Here is a 17,395-nt window from a genome sequence, read left to right on the forward strand (position 1 = left end):
GGGATGTATAAATGTAAGCGAGGAAACTCGAAGTGCCTGAAATCGACATTCGAGATATACGAAAGTTACATTGATTGTCGATAGAGTAGTGTCTTTTTTTTCTATACATTAAAAAACAAACACACCTAATGCCCAATTATATCAAAACTTCAAAATATGTCTAAACAATTGAATATTTTTTATGAATGTCAAAAACAACAATTGTTAACCTTTGAATAAACATGATGTAAAGCTTGAAAATCAATTGATATACAGATTATTTTGTTTAAATGAACTATTTTTAGTATGTTAATGTTTAAAATAACATGATATATCTTGACAACACAAAACAAAAGCTTTTAAAATGATTGGTAATCTATATTTTCAATGATATTTCCGTTCTACATTTTCAATAAAAGCTCATAATATGAAAAAGGTATAAATAACTTTATTTTTATATTTTTACAAATGTTTTAATTAGATTTCAACTTAGATTTTTCTTCTTGTAAAAGTACTAATCCAATCAGTAACATTGTTATACCGCATACCCATAGTAATTTATTACCTTCATCAAAAATTAACACGCCAAACAATGCCTGAAAAAAAGTTCGTTATAAAAAGTTCCATTCCCTTTTTATTACAAATAAAATACCGATATTAAATAATTCGATGTTGATATCAATAAAGTTGCTCGTAATGATGAATCAGAAGCTTGTAAAGCTTTTAAAAATATGTAAAAATATGTTGAATTAAATAATATCATAGTTATAAAACAACTTATATTCAAAATCCATGCATTCTGTAACAAAAAAAAGCCACATTGTTAGAATTCTATTATTAATAGATAAGTGCTGCCACCTACCTCATATTCATAGTACCCTCCTGACAGTTTACCAAATAAACTACCTGTCGCCCCACAAAAACCTGCAAGAAATGCATATTTACCATTTTCTTTTAACCGATTCATTTGATGAAAATTTTATCATTAATTTCAATGATTAATTACAAATATCTTTGGCATTTGATTTATAAAAGTTTATTAAAATATAACCATATTAGTAAATAGTCATTTAACAACAGTAGATTAAGCTAACATGACTGAAATGAAAAATATTTTTCAACAGGTGCTTAACAAAGATAACAATATATCCTGCATACGGTATATTACCGTTTTATTTAATTATAAAGTGCTATTACTAGTAGTAACAAAACCAGAATAATTATTTATATTTTTCTTTTGAACAAAAAAATCAATTCTTAAATAGAACATCATATTATTGTCGGGTTTTTGTTGAAATTACATTAAAAAAAAATCAAAAAATACATTAATACATTTGTATTGAAAATTAATCCACTTGCATCAATCTAATTGTAATGAGATACTTTCACCCAGGTGTACAATTTATTTACACATAAGCTAAATAGCATTTTTTTTCTCATAAAATGCAGTGTGAACTTGAATAACATATCAAAAATATAAAACATTCTCCATTAAAAAAATGTAAACGTATTTATTAAAAAATAAGTTATTAAAATCAATTTTAAAAATATGAAGTTTTTAAAATAATTACAATTTTAAAAAATAAATTAATTAAGAGAAAAAAAAACCTTGAAAATGACGTGTTTGTCTAAGAACAAGTTTTTTATAATACAACTAATAATTTTTGCAATAGGAAGTTATACACTTTTATACAAATAGGTCAGTATTTTTCAAAAAATATTTACAATATGTTTTTCATCCATGTTACATAATTTTATCCGAATTAGTAAAATGGGTAAACAAATAGTAAATCTCAATTATAAGTGTATATCAAGCCTTTGATAAATTTTCAATTAATCAAAAAAGTAGTAAAAGGTTTGAGATTAGATAATATTTTTCCTTGATTGAAAATTTGCTTACAAAAAATTCTATGTTTTCAGATCATTCACATTTGATTATATTTTTTTAATATTGTATTGATGACGATTATATCAAGAATGGAGCACTCGGAGTTAGTGCAAGAAATGGCTCGGATTGAACAACTTAGTACACAAGAGAGATTAGCGTTAGCACGCCGTAGAAGGATACAACAATTAAAAGGATGGGCGCAAAGAGAACGAGATTGGTTACGACATCGTCCATCGAATTCGCAACGAAAAAATAATAAACGTAATATTTATTTTAGTGATAATGTTGTGTTATTAGAAGCGGCTGCTAGAAATGACATTGATGAAGGTAATTTATCATTATTTTGTTTTGTAAAAAATACAACTGCCATTGGAGACAAAGTTGACGCTAGTATAGCAGATCAAAAAAACAAAATGCAAGCGAAAATTTTTGTTGTCCAAACCTGCGTTGGTTTGGTCCATGTAGACTGGTTTTCGCATTAAAAAAACATTGACATTATTGTTGAGATCCTCTTTAAGAGCCACCCCAAGAATTTTTCCTCAGGCTAATTTTGAGGAATAACGATTTGAATTTTTTTGGTCGAAAGTTTGATTCGGTCGTTATTTACACAGAGAAAAAAGTATCAAACTAAAAGATTGATATATGACGTACGGATTAGTCATTTTACCGAGAATTCAATTCTAATTTTATCAACTACTCAATAACTTTTTTATCAATTAACTCTAATATTTTGATCCCTCCAACCTTTTTAGCGTACTTACCCAAAAAATTCGATCTAAATTAAAGATAAAGTAACTAATCTTTGAGGCGTTTATGAGCTTTGTGTTTTAACTTTACATTCTTGATCGTATGCATAAAATTTCAATATATAATTCTCGATTCGACAAAAAATCAATTATTGTGTTTGGGCAAAAATTGATTATGATAACAACTAAAAATCTACGATTACTCAACTATCTCGAAATTAAACAAAATTATATTATTTTGATCCTTTTTCGTCACCAAGTTGAAATGAGAGATAATGCTTGATAAATTGCGACGGATGAAAATATTAAAATACATTTTTGTTTCAGTTCGAAGGTTATTAATGAAAGGTGTAAATCCCGATTCAACTAACGAAGATGGTTTAACTGCTTTACATCAATGTTGTATTGATGATAACTCCGAAATGCTCCAACTTTTGCTTGAATATGGTGCTAATGTAAATGCTGAAGACAGTGAAAAATGGACACCATTACATGCGGCAGCTACATGTGGACATTTACGTTTAGTCAGATGTTTAATTGCACGAGGTGCCCATTTACTGGCGGTTAATGCTGATGGTAAGGACAATTTTACTTTATTTAACGTTCTCAATTTAAAGTACATTTTTTAAATCTGTTGGTCGCTGATTAAACAGACTTCTCCTGGTCGTATTTACTTCCGATGCTTGTATGAATGTAGAGGTAAGCCAATTACCTGTCGAAATTTCGCTCAGAAATTTTTTTTATACAGTACCTACTTCATTCTGTGTATTTGTACTTATCCTGGATATTAAAGAACTAGACAAACCGAAAAATCCGATTTTTGGAATGAGAAGAAAATTCATAAAAAAAATGAATTTACGCTGCATTAGTCATTTTTGAATTCAAAGATATTAAAAAAGCGACGTCTGTTGATCTCTGATTAAAAAATCTGATTTAGTTCGACTAAAATCATATTTACTTCCGATACTAGTATCAGTGCAGACTAAATAAGCCAATTATTTCTCGAAATTTTGCTTAGAATCATTTTTTTTTTAGTAGACAGTAGATCTTTCTGCGCATTCGTACTTATCCTGGATACTATAAGACTAGACAATTCAAAAAAACCGATTTTTCGAAGTACATTTGAAATAAGGAGAAAAATTTTTTTGAATGAATTTTCGTTGTTAACTTTTTTTATTTCAAATCATGCTAAAAAAACTGAATTTTTAATTAAATTTGATTTATTAAAGGTAATATGCCCTATGATATTTGTGAAGATGAGGCCACGTTAGATTATATTGAAGGCGAAATGGCCAGGCGTGGCGTAACGCAAGAATTAATTGATTCAACACGCGCACATACAGAACAAGTAATGCTAAGTGATTTAAAAGAACTACTTGCTGCTGGAGGTGATTTGGAACAGTACGATCATCAAGGTGCTACACCGGTGAGTATTCATAGGTTTTTCTGCTATTAATTTATAATGTCATAATTCTACTTTTTTATCTACTAATTTATTGTCATCAAGTAAAACTCTACTTCCATAATTGTAAATTAGATTGCAACTAGTTTGAAAGAGAGTCGGTCGGTTTCAACCAAAAGTTGCATTCTTTTGAGGAGGCCCTAAAATGAACACAGGCGTGTATTCAATAAAAAATTAAAACGCTTTAAATAGACGAAACGAGATAAGGCACGTCGTTTTGTAATTTATTTTATAATAAATTTCTAACGGAAATATTAAAAAACTAATCAATGATCAACCATAATGAAGCTGCAACCATATTTTGACAAATATTCCTTATGTAGAAAAAAAACCGAAAAAACGGAAAACGAAATTTAACACCCACACACCCCTCCCCCCACAGAAATTTATTTGCCATATAATGAGTTCCCAAAGTAATTTTAAAATATTTTGGATCCTCTACAAAAACCGGATTTATTTGAACGTATTGGCCACGAAGTATAGATACAAGGAGTCCAAACGATAAAGACTTTCCATTGTATTAATGTACACAATAATAAACCCAGATCATAGTTCTCTTTTCTGCCACTGGCTGCGTGAGAATTCAGGACGTACCTATCTGTCCCCTAAATTTCCACCATTCGTTCAACGTTACGTTCGGACTCTTTTATCTATACTTCGTGGTATTGGCTATCTATTTTAAGATACGCCATTGAATCTACGTTGCAGTTTAAGGTCTACATAAGATGTCACTCTTTGTACCTAAATATTTCACAAGGTCACATAATGATTCGATACACGTCTCAGGCGTGACATCTGATGGAATATTAGCAACAATTGAATAAAATAGGACACTCGAAAAACTAATTAAACCAGGAATAATTAAAAAATTCAATGCTACAATTTTGACTGGCCTATTTTATTTTTACGTTTTATGCCAACGCGAATCATTTCATGTTCATTCATAACGAAAATTCTGAATTTATTTTTAGAAGTGTTAACGATTAAGTTAATTACGAAATCCATCATACTGCCGTAAATAAAACTTTTACTACGCATTATAATTTTTTTATGAAATGTAAATATTATGAAATCTATTTTCAGTTACATATCGCTGCCGCTAATGGATACGTGTCAGTCGTTGAATTTTTACTTGATAATCATGTAAGCACTGATGTTCGTGACAATGATGATTGGCAACCAGCCCATGCTGCCGCTTGTTGGGGTCATGTTAGTAATATTTTATGTTATGTTCTACATATATCAAATACAGGGTGGTCTTAGTAAGTACAAAAAAAAAATAAAGAGCATATTCTTGAGCTATTAACATATGTTCGCAAACGCTGTATTTCCTAGATACCGGATGGTAATGTTTCAAGAAAAACCTTTTTTTTCACAATTTCTCTGATATTATTCAAAATATTTTTATGAAATTTTGTATCCTAGTGTATTTTTACGATCGCAGCGCCGCGGGAGTAAAACAATGAACTTTTTATTAGGTCATCCAGCTGATCATTTTCATTGAATAAAAAGATTGTAGAACGATTAAAGAATGCGTTGATATATTTATTTATTTTGTAGAAATTATTGTATTATCGTGTTTAAATCAAGGTGCTTTTGATAGCTGATTCTTTTCGTTATTCAAAAATATTGCTCCTCTTGTGTTGTTGATTCGTAATTTTCTGATAAATGTTTTTCTTATAAATTTTGTATTTTAATCGTGGTGTGTGTTTTTAAAATATATTTTGTGCTTTTAACTTTTGTTTATTCGGATACTGTTTATACAAATTTTGTACTTTATCGTGTTGTGTATTTTTCTTATAAATATTGTACTTTATTGTCCGTTGCTATATTATTTAATCGTAGATAATCACTATAAATAGCATATAATTAACAATCGTAATTATGGTGAAGCCGTACATCTGTATAATATTCTATGTTTAATAAAGTGATATATTTAAAGATTCCAATTAATATCGGTAGATTATAGAGTCTTCCTTAGTAGGATTGACCAATAGGTACACATTTTACATATCTGGAAGCCTATTTTCAAGCTATACTTTTTTAGACGCTTTAAAAAAAATGATGAGAGTGAATTTTTACCATGAAGTTAGCCGATAAACGAAATGTCACTCAAAATAGACAAGGATTGATAGATGGCAGATTAAGTGTCATTTATGAACAATAGATAGGTTAACTAGATTAGGTATGTATTATTTGTTTACATTATAAATAATCATATTTGTTATTACTGAAGAACTATATAACTTAGGCGCGTATATGTGTACACACGTCCTATTTTTATATTTTACCAGTGGCGTTAGCGTACACTTGGCCACCGCGTATCTTGCAACGAATGCGTTTACTGTACTTACTTAGGAAACACCTGTATAAAAAATGTTTGGTTGATTTATATAAAATTTGAAACGACGTTGGTGCAATCTGGCTTATTGAAACTACTTGAATGAAATAAATCATATTAATGGATATTAGGCATTTTCTCATATGTATAATAAGCCTGTCTGTTTTTAAAAAGAATGATTCAGTCAAATTAAACATTGATCACTCCATCAAATAATACACATATTTTTGTTGTTCGTAATGTAAAGGAAATGTTAAATCCAAGTTTTCGACCTCAGCAGACGGCCGAGTCATTCTTAAAAATAAAAGAAAAACTCAAAGATGTTGACCTTTATTTTAGTTTTTGCCGAAAGGGCTGATTTTTTATCAAATATTGTGAATTCATTTTTAAAATAGGTTAAATTTAAAACAATTTGAGGCTAGAAAGGAAAGAAAATTTGAGGCTTTATAGGACCGATAATTTCGTAGAAACAGCCTTTAAAAATTTTGGTCAATTTTTCAAGTTACGCGATTACTCACCCAAGAATTGTCGGTGCTCGTTTATATATTCTTGAAAACCCTCCTGACATCTTAAAAGGCAAGGACTTAAACTTACCAGACCCGCCAAGGAAGGCGAAGTTTGATTGAAATAAATACATACTCAAAACTGATGTCAGATTTTCAAATATTTTGCATCGATATACTTACACATATGATTTTTTTTTAAATATTTAATTTAGTAATTTAGCAAAATTTCATCATTTTCAGTACCATTCAAGTTTTGAGCTTCCGAACATTCGATAACAGTAGCTTTTAGAATATGAATACTGCATTTGTATTGATGATGAATAATTTTGGAATTAAAAACATAATTTTTTCCATTTTTTGATTAAAATATTAGGGACTGCATTATTCAGTTTATTCGAGAAATAAGAATTTAAGCACATTAACTTATTATATTGATATGCACTGGCGTCGTTTCGTGTTGAGCTATGTTTTATGGTTAAATTTAAGTTTACTTTTTCATAACTTATTTTTCATTTCTAGTTAGAAGTATTAGAAATGTTGGTGCAAAATGGAGCTGATTTAAGTGCAAAGAATAAACATGATGAAACTCCAGCAGGTACATTTTTTTGCATAATTTCACATGATGAGTTCAAATATCCAATAAAATTATCAAGACATCTTAGAGTCAGCTCGTCTAGCGCATCGATATTTTCAGAATACATGACGCGTCGTTTTCCTGCCCTATTAGGAAAAATGTTAGTGTATACCGTGAATGATACAACTTTGACTGAATCAATGTTTGGTTCAAAGTACGTGTATTGGAGGGTTTTATTACGGTACATTATCACTTTAATTGTGATTTATCCAAATTGAACCGAATATGCCCATCTACCTCCAAATTATCTGAATAACAAACGTTAAGCCTCCAATCAATTACAATTGTTGTATTTGCAAGCTTGTTATGAATTTGCCTTCGCTTAAAAAATCTATTGAAAAGACTCAAATAAGACCTTGTGCACACTTACCTGAAATTCCATTCATTGAGATTTTGGAAGATTGAATAGAAATTATTGAAAGTTTTGTTATATAGATATATGTGAAGATCCTGAAATTCGTGAACGTATAATGCAACTGAAATTTGAACAAGAAACACGCCGACGTGAAGAGGCTGAAGCTGCTGCACGTGTTGGACGGAGTTGTGGACGTCCAGTACGCCGTTCACAAAGCAACAATACACGTGCACAATCTGTTCGACGTACATCAATACGTGATAAAACGTTGACAACTAAAAAAGATGCCGTTGAAGAGGCAAGATTTCGTTTACAAGCACAAGAGGTATGTTTTTTGCAATTATGTCAACTTTTAGCTTGCTAACTAGTTGTTAGGGTTTCGTTAAGACAAAAACGAAAACAAAAACAAAATTTCTTATTACCCACCTAACTCTGACGAAAAATTTACAGGAGACAGACAATTTACTTTTATGTGAAGCGCTCATGTATCTGTGCAAAAAAAAAAAAAACTAAAGAAAGAAGGAAGGATAATTCTACTTTCGACTGAGATATCGTTGAATAGGTAGTTGAAAAAATGAAGGTTCATATTAAATCGAAAAATTAAACCTTACGTTTCCTGTTCCAAGCAGTGTTTTTAAAGCAATTTTTCAAAACTGCACAAATTACCAGAATGATGCAGTTCTTCAAAACAAAAACAAAAAAAAAATTATTAATAATGACTATTCATAAAACACGTCACGAAAGCGGGGGGAGTAGTATTACCTAGGTAAAGCTTAAAAAAACTTTCCGTTCGTAGTTCGTTGCTAATTTCATTTTAATTTTTGGGTTAACTTGTCAATTTTTTGTAAATTTTGGTTAATTATAAGGGGTGTCTAAACACTGTGACGATATATTTGCTGGGAAGTTGTAGAAAATATGACGCAACCTGTCGAGAGGAAGGGGCTCAAAAAGACGAAATTTACTTTCATTATATTAGATCTAGTAGGCAACAATACCACTTTTTGCTTTTCGGGTAAGTTACGCATCACTCATGCGTCTGTGAAAACAATATCTAGAACAACTATATTCGATTAATGATGACTTAAAATTGCTTAGATGCAATTTTCAGTTCTTTATATTTACGTATTGGCATTTTATATGTCTACAAATAGTATCGTCACTTCAGCGAGTCGGAATTATTAAATAAGCCTTTTTCATGAAAAATTAAAATGCTTTTTGTTAATTTTTTATGAAAATATGGGTCGAGTAGAACCTGTAACTCAAAAATTACGCATTTTTAACAATAAAAACACTATGAAAAAAATTAGCCCATTTATCAAGACATTTACTTTCATTTAAAAAAAAGAAAAAAAAAATGTTGAAAAAGGTCTATTAATTATAATTAACATTATTACACTAGTAACACTAATTAGTACATATTAAATATTGATAGATATTTTATAAATCGCGATTTAAAACGTTTTTTTTTATTTTTCTTTATTTTAATTATTTTTAACTAAATGGTCCGTGAGAAACGTCCTTAAATGAGCTGGCGGAACAAATATATTTAAACCTGGTATGGGTACCGGGACACAGGGACATTCCAAGGAATTGTGCAGCCGACGAGCTTCATTGCAATAATTTTGAGTATATAAGTATGAAGTAATATAAAAGATTAGAAATTTGCACATTTTTGCTCGAAAATTATAAAGTGACTTAAATAGAACGAATATAAAAGTCTGCCTTCTTATCGTGATTCCAACAAAATAAGCTGAACTTTTCAGCTATAAACACTAAAATCATTAAAAAAATCAATTCTCACTACTCTAGTTTCTGAGATCAAATCCATCGTGGTGACGATTCAGCAATCATAATCCTAATATTTGCTTTTTCGATTTTTTCGATCCTGACCACGCGGGGGCCCAGAAAAATTTTCAAAAACCCGGTCGCCCGACAAAACCTTCTAAGCACGTCACTGCTGGACGAGGTCCGAGAAGGTGACAACCAAAGTTAATGCCCGAATAACCTTATGCAACAAAATCGTAAACGGGTGGAACCCGTTGGTCAACAATCAATGTTTATTTATTTATTTATTATTAAACTTCTATTACATTATGTATTTATTATAAATTCCTTTCTAGTGAAATCGTGTTAAAAAAAAAATATTTTTATTAATTATGTTAATAAATAGTTTTAAATACTTATAAATCAGTGGTTCCGCTTTGTGACTAAATTTTGATTAAGTAATCGTCATCGAATTTTTTTTAATTAACAATTGAAAAAAGTAATGTATGGATGCGTATTTAACATCCACGAAAGTTAATTTATATTGAATTTAATTATTGTTAATATTAATTATATTAATATTATTAATTACAGTTGAGTTCTGATTAATTCATATACTATTTATTTAAACCACTTTTACTTCTTATAAAACATTGTTTATTTAATTTTTTTTTTAACTACTCTATTTTTGGGGATCCGTTAAAAATATGCACTTACGTATATTTGCCTCTCTTTGAAATTTTTTTTTTTTAATTAAAGAAAATTGAATTTTGTTTGGTAAAATGTTGATACTGAAGCTAATAGAGAGATAGTTGGAGATTTTTAAAAACGGAGGGTAACCGAAAAAATGATTCGTTTTCAATGTTGAGCAATTCTTTAAAAAGAATGAAGACTTAACAGCTGTACCTTAGTCTTACTGCTAAACTCTGCCTACCTCCAAGTTTCGCTTCATATTTATGTTGCTTTGAATTCAGCATTGACACACTTGTCCGTCGTGCATTCCGTACAGCATTTAACCTCAACTTACCATCGCGTCTGATCTTATCATCTTTAACCCACCAGACTGGTCTTTCGTAACATAATCATTACTCTTGCCATGAGAGATTATCTCAAGCTGCTGCGCAAGCGTCAAGAGCAAAATTTCAATAAAATATTAGTACGTTTATTTCTACAGCATTGAAAACACAGTGCATCTTAATATCTACATAAAATTTTTAATATGATGCTTAGAAACTACGGAGAAAGCCGAAGTATAACGAAGCCATCTGAATTGCGGGTTTTTTTTACCGACTTTACTGAAGTGGTGAGAAAAACTCTCACAGCTGTTAATAAATTCTTTTTCTCATTATATTTTGAGTTAAAAAAAAACACTAGAACAACTATTTTCAACAAATATTCCCTCACTTGTCAAACATTCTTCTAATAGTTAAACCATCCAAATTGTATTTTAATGAAAAATATGGTTTATTTCAAGTTCAAGAGTTTTTGTTACATAATAACATAATAAGTCCAGATGCAAGAAAGTATATTAGTAGGAGAATGTATTTAGAACTCTATTGTATTCGTAATAAATTTATTATTAGTATTGGCTATAACATTTAAAAATAATCAGTCTAACATAGAAAGTATTACGATTTAGGTGGACTTTAAAATTGTTTATTATATTTTAAAAAATATATCATTTATAATTTTGTTTTTTTAATGCAGTTTTAAGTGCATCCAAAGAGAAAAAAATGAAGCATAATTATAATAAAAATGTCATTTTGCTTTCATACAAGGTGTTTACTTTTATTTTCAAAATTCAATTTTTACCCAAAAAACAGTAATGTTTAATTTGAAAAATTTTTAAAAATTAATTTTAGCTGCCAGCGGTTTATTAAAGCTATCACTTTTGAAATCGTTAAGCATTACTGTTTTTTAAATAATTTGTTTAGTTTTGAAGTTAAATATTTAAAAAAAAATAGTTAAAAGTGTTTGTTTAGTGCGTAAATTTTTGTTTAACCGTAAGGCTTCAGGCTTCACTAATTTACAAACCGTTTTGGATTTATGTCAAGTCCATTGGGTTTTAAAATAATATTAGGAATATAAATTATTAAGGATATTTATGAAATATTTTTTTTTTTTGCTGTTTAAAAATTTTTGCTCCTTTTCTAAAAACTTAAGTTTGATATAGAGTAAATTTTGCTCTTTATCTAACAATTTAATATAGAGTAATTTTTGCTCTATCTTTAAGAATTTGTTAGATATAATTTTTCAAAAACGGTTCGAAAACTTATATAATAAAAATTTAAATATAACGTATAAATATTTCTCCTAAAAATACCAACGATTTTTTCGATTTATTTTCTAGAAAATTCAATCAATTTGGGTATCTTCAAACAAGGGCATACCATTCAGTGTACTCTTTACCATCCCCGCGATTATTTATCATTAATTAACATACACCCGGTATATTTATGTTGAAAATAATTTCAAAATTTTTTAAACTTTTTATTTCCCACGTTTTATTGTAGAAATTGCCTATTAATTAATTAACACAGTTTTTTCGATAGTTTAATTGTCATCTCCATGCTATAATTATGAAAATGACTAATAAGGAAATTAGTCCTAATCAATTAATTGTTTATTTTATTAGTCATAATTTTACAATGAATACTATAAAAAATGTTCCGGAAATTTAAATAGTCGTTTTATATTATTTATTGTATTTAATGCAATTCTTGAAACCGGGACGCCGATTTTTAAAATATGGGAAAAATTTTTGGAAACCCCACCTTACGCAAAATTTTTTTTAAATAATTTCCTATGTTCATAATTTTTTCTTAAAACAAACTTTTATTTTAATGAAAATGAACTAGAAAGCAAAAAATTTAATTTAAATTTAATAACCCCCACCCACTATTTTCTGTCTATTTTCAAATGTTCCGGAAATTTAAATAGTCGTTTTATATTATTTAAGATATGCGAACAACTTTTGGATAAACCACACCTTTCGCTAACTTTTTAAAAAATCATTTCCTATGTTTGTTGAATTGTAGAATCGATTTTTGTTGGTTTAATCCAAAATCAAAAATTGATTCGACGTCAAAATATATGGGAAAAATTATGGTTTTTGTTAATCCCTCCATGTCCATAGAACCCTGGCTAGCGATTGGAGTAATTGCATGTTCAATAAAAGTCTGCCTGCCAATTTTCTTAGGAATATTTTGACCTAAATTATCTTCATATTTTATGGCTTACCAATAGCTATTAAAAAATTTGTTGAATGAATTTTAAAGCTGTAAAAGTAGAACATTATAGAAATGTTTAATGTTTAAGTAAATTTTAATTTATTGAAATCCGCCAGGATCAATTAAAATTAATTGAATTTTTACTTTCTTTTTTAAATTTATTTAAAAAAAAACTATTTTAGTGACCCGTTTTGATTTTTGTGATTATATACCCGATTGATAAAAATAGTTTGGACTATTATTTCCTAAATTTTAGTTTTCTGAATTGGATTAAAGTCTCGTCGCAAACCAGAAAAAAATCGGAAGTAATCACATAATATTATGGGTGTGATTTATTATTAAATTCAAAGAAATTTATGTATGCAAAGTTTTTGGAACCAAGAATAAATATTGGACACATAGATATTTAAAATTTTGGTTGTCATTGTTTTTGAAAATATAATACAGAGTAAAGACGACTCAAAAATCACAATTTAATTCAGTTCATTTGACGACTAGTTGAATAATTCTCGAAATACCCTTTCGAAATTCACCCAAAATATAAGAAATATTCGATCAATCGTCAAATGCACAACATTTTGGTATTTTTTGAGTAAAAATTATTTCATATATCGAGTTTTATCGAATTCTGGAACAAAAAGTTTTAATAGTTAACGAGAAAATTTTTTGTTTTCCAATTTCGATAAAACTCAATATTTAAGCTAATTTTGAACCAACAAAAAAATACAAAAATTGGGTTCATTTGATGATAGGATGCAAATTTCTGAACTGTCAGCTAAATTCCGTACAAAGATTGATCTTTCGAATCGATTTCAGGCAATTTCTTATAGAATATTTGCTAATGGTCAAATGGTCTTGTGTTTGCTAATTTTTTGGTCCTAATTTATCTAAAAGATCCAAAAACAACACAAAAATGTTTTTTTTTTTTTTTTTTTTTATTAGAGAAAGTTACATACCTGCTTAAATCGATTGTATGTAAGAAAAAAGTGCAAGTGTTCGGAATTTCTTATCTGTAAAATTGAAATTTTATTATTCTTAAGTTTTTACATAAAAAATCCATGCTCCCTCTTTCCAATTCTTTATTTGTTTAATTGTAAATGGGTATTAAACATTTTTTATTTTTTTTAATAGGGCTACAATCCAGACAGCGCAATTGAAGCAAACAAACCCACATCGAATGGTGATTCTGCAAATGGTAGCACAATAAAATCAGAATTATCAAACGGTAATAACAACACGTTACTCACATCGCCATCAGCAACATCATCCCCAACAAAAATAAATGCCTCACGATTACAAGGTGATAATGATTATAATGCATTATCGTTAGTCCTATCAAAAGATCGTGATGCTCCGGACGGTAAAGCAAACGATTCGTTAAGTAATGATGGTGGTGATGTCACTGATTTACCCACCGAAACGAGCTACACAACCGATAATAATGGTAAGATTAATGTCACAGTAACGGTAACAATAAATGCTGGTACATTAGCTGATTTGAAAAAACAACGTGCACAAATTCGTAACTCAAGCCCAGATATAAATAGTTTACCAATGTCACCCACACTTAGTTCAAATGCACCATCCGAGATATTGGTTACAGCTGTGAATAATAATAACGATGATAATATACATATTTCACCAGTTAGTTCGAATAATTCTAGTGTACAAAAATTCTGTGGTAACACGGGCGAAGTTGTCGGTGACGTTAAATCGAAACGGTGTTGTATAATTCAATAAATATGATTCTTCATTTTTATGTAAATATTTAAAATTTTTTTTAGTGTGCCATATAAAACTTATTTTATTTTTGTATTATTTTTTTAATTTTCTTTCTTATCAAAAAAAAAAGACTGCTGATTCACTGAATGAGGGGAAAGGAATTTTCTGGCTCAATGAAATAAAAAATATAAATAGTGTTGAAATGAAATATTCCTGAAAAATATCAAGAAACGTTTCTTTGATCGTTTTTATGACTTTCGTTGTACGTCGGTTTTTTTAACCTCCCTGGCGGAAAAAATATTTGAAAAAAGAATAAATCATGGAAAACTCTGAAATAGTCTTAGGAGCTCTGAATTTCTCAACGTTTTTGGAGAGTTATTCAGGCTAGTCTAAAAACGTTGAGAAATTCAGAGTTATTCAGACGTCTTAAGACTTTTTTAGAGTTTCTAAGATTTTTTCAGAGTTTTCTAAAACTTATTAAGAATTATTCTTTCTTTAAATATTTTTTCCACCAGGGCTGTTTAATACAGACTGCTGTCTTCTATTTAGGGAGGGATTGCACATAAAATACTTTATAGTCCTTGCTAATAATTGCTAATGACATTTCAGATATCATCATTCAGTTATTTTTTTGCTAGATTCGAAGTAGGTTAGTTTAGGTTGAAGAATTTGTTCACTCTCTGTATAGTTGGATCCAGAAGATTCATAAGAAGTAACATAATCAACAAAAAAAGTTATCAAAGGAATCATTTCTGAAATTTTTCGAATGTATTTATTTCACAACACTAGTATTTTATAAATAAGACTGGGGAAATTTTTGGCGAAAATGGTATACGTGAAATTAGTTGCTCAAATAAACCATCTTGATTATCGGTATCAATCTTTGCGTCAAATTACCGAATTAAATTTTTATTCAAAGTTTATTTTCTTTAAAAATAATCATTTTAGAAACGATTAAAACCCCGTTGAAAGGTCTAAATTATGATCGGCCTATTTAATATGTTAGCATACGTTAACATAGTTCGAATGCTGACATATCCTAAATTTAAAAGAAAAATCGCTGTGTTAATGTAAATATATGTTTTCCACTATCCACGTTTTGTAAATTTTTATTTGTATAGTATAGTATTATTGCACTGTAGTAATAAATTTCTCAAATTTTCCTTTGTTAAACTACAAAATTTAACTTAAAGTATTCCTTAAAAATTCCTTAATATACTTCCATAAATATTTCCATAACGTAAGTAAATTATATAAATTCGTTTGTACGATTTTTGAAAATTTTATCGATTTTAAATCGAATATTTACATCGATCCATTACTACTCCTTAATCTCGAATTATATGAACTCGTCGCACGAATTAAAACTATATTTTCTTTAGGTACAGAATTATAAAAAAAAAAAAAACTGTATTCCAATTTTTCTTTTGTCAAGTCGCATTATTATCCCAATCCAAAAAGAAAAAGAGAAAATTTGTAAATGAAATTATATGTTTATATTGTGAACAAAGGGATTTTTTTCGTTGTTAGTAGACGTCTGATAATTAATGTTCATGTCTAGAATTTCGAGTCAAAAAAAGTTGATATTATTGAGATCTTAACCTCAACTTATCGACTTTAATTTACGTTCATCATATTTAAGTTTAACTATGGACACCTAATTTAAGTTTAACTATGAGTACAATAATATTTCTTTTCTCTTTCGTGGTCGCATATGTCAACTTATACTGAATGAAAAAAATTTTGGGAGTCATTTTGATAAATATTTAACCCAAAAATTTTGAATTGAAACCTTAACCATTTCGAATGTTAACATATAATTTCTGCCCAAATGAAATAAATAATTCTCAATAGCTTATAGTAACCAGATCAAGAACATACCAGTGCATACGGACTTCAAACTCTAGGGGAGAGGGTAGCAGAAAAATGGCGCCTACCTTGGCGAGGTCTAGTCCTCTCGGTCGTGATCCTCTCGAAAGTGATTGAAAACATGTTTTCAATCACTTAGACAACCTAATACGCAGTACAAAGTACGCAACGATCGATGACTAGACCCCGCCCATATAGGCAGCTTAAATTCGTCTACGGGCGTTAATAGCTCGACATGGGAGTTTTATGTCCTTATTATATACGTTCTTGAACCAGATATTATCTGATAGAGATCAAAGCGAAAAAAAGAGCTAAAATCAAAGGCTATATTTACTGAATGTATGAATGGTATGTTATAGTAGCAAAATACATGATTACGAAGAGTAAGAAAGACAGCGTCTCTCAATCCAAAAAGTAGGATAGACTGTCCTCGGTCGTTGCGTACTTTGTACTGCGTATCAGGCTGTCTTTTGTTTTTTGTTTTCAATCGATTGAAAGTGATTGAAAACAATTTCAATTGTTTCAATTGTGTAAACATCGCTTTCTGTCTCGTTCGACAGAATGACAGTGGGCTCAGTAATTAACGTCTTTGGTTAAAGGCTTGCTCTGTTTTGCCTTTGATGAAAATGGTAAAGCAATAAATACACGGGCAATCATAATTCTATATGATTTAACCTCTATCTAATAATATCTCTATGGTATTGGTTGCGTCTAACTGAACTAAGCGTTATTGGAAATTGGACGCTCAGTTATTGTCGGAATGCCGGCACTCCATGGTACTGTCTAAGCGCTGAGTTCAGTTGGACGAAGCCATAAACTTATTATTTATCTAAAATAAATTTCTCTATACAGGGTGTTAATTATTGAATAATTTTCACACTCTGATTATCACTCTGTAT

General features: G+C 29.3%; 2 protein-coding genes across 3 annotated transcripts; one reads left to right on the forward strand and one right to left on the reverse strand.

Moving 5' to 3' along the window:
* Window positions 1–452: 452 nt before the first annotated feature.
* LOC123298974 lies at window positions 453–1,201 on the reverse strand. The gene is made up of 4 exons (XM_044881077.1): window positions 1,148–1,201; window positions 842–1,077; window positions 632–778; window positions 453–575 (listed from the first exon to the last, which is right to left on the reverse strand). Exons 2-4 carry the CDS (start codon window positions 944–946, stop codon window positions 453–455), a joined length of 375 nt encoding a protein of 124 aa, XP_044737012.1. The 5' UTR covers window positions 947–1,077; window positions 1,148–1,201.
* A 355-nt stretch (window positions 1,202–1,556) lies between these two features.
* On the forward strand, window positions 1,557–15,710 carry LOC123297460 (protein phosphatase 1 regulatory subunit 16A). Of its 2 annotated transcripts, none has more exons than XM_044879128.1 (8): window positions 1,557–1,678; window positions 1,900–2,194; window positions 2,941–3,189; window positions 3,843–4,039; window positions 5,159–5,284; window positions 7,442–7,517; window positions 7,992–8,236; window positions 14,037–15,710. In XM_044879128.1, the coding sequence occupies exons 2-8, from the start codon at window positions 1,939–1,941 to the stop codon at window positions 14,643–14,645; spliced, it is 1,758 nt and encodes a 585-aa protein (XP_044735063.1). In that variant the 5' UTR covers window positions 1,557–1,678; window positions 1,900–1,938; the 3' UTR covers window positions 14,646–15,710. The 2 variants fall into 2 exon arrangements, with proteins under 2 accessions (XP_044735063.1, XP_044735062.1); XM_044879127.1 differs by lacking the exon at window positions 1,557–1,678 and adding an exon at window positions 1,693–1,834.
* Window positions 15,711–17,395: the final 1,685 nt, after the last annotated feature.

The sequence above is a fragment of the Chrysoperla carnea genome, chromosome 4 (assembly GCF_905475395.1).
Source record: "Chrysoperla carnea chromosome 4, inChrCarn1.1, whole genome shotgun sequence".
In the NCBI taxonomy this organism is placed as follows: Eukaryota; Metazoa; Arthropoda; class Insecta; order Neuroptera; family Chrysopidae; genus Chrysoperla; species Chrysoperla carnea.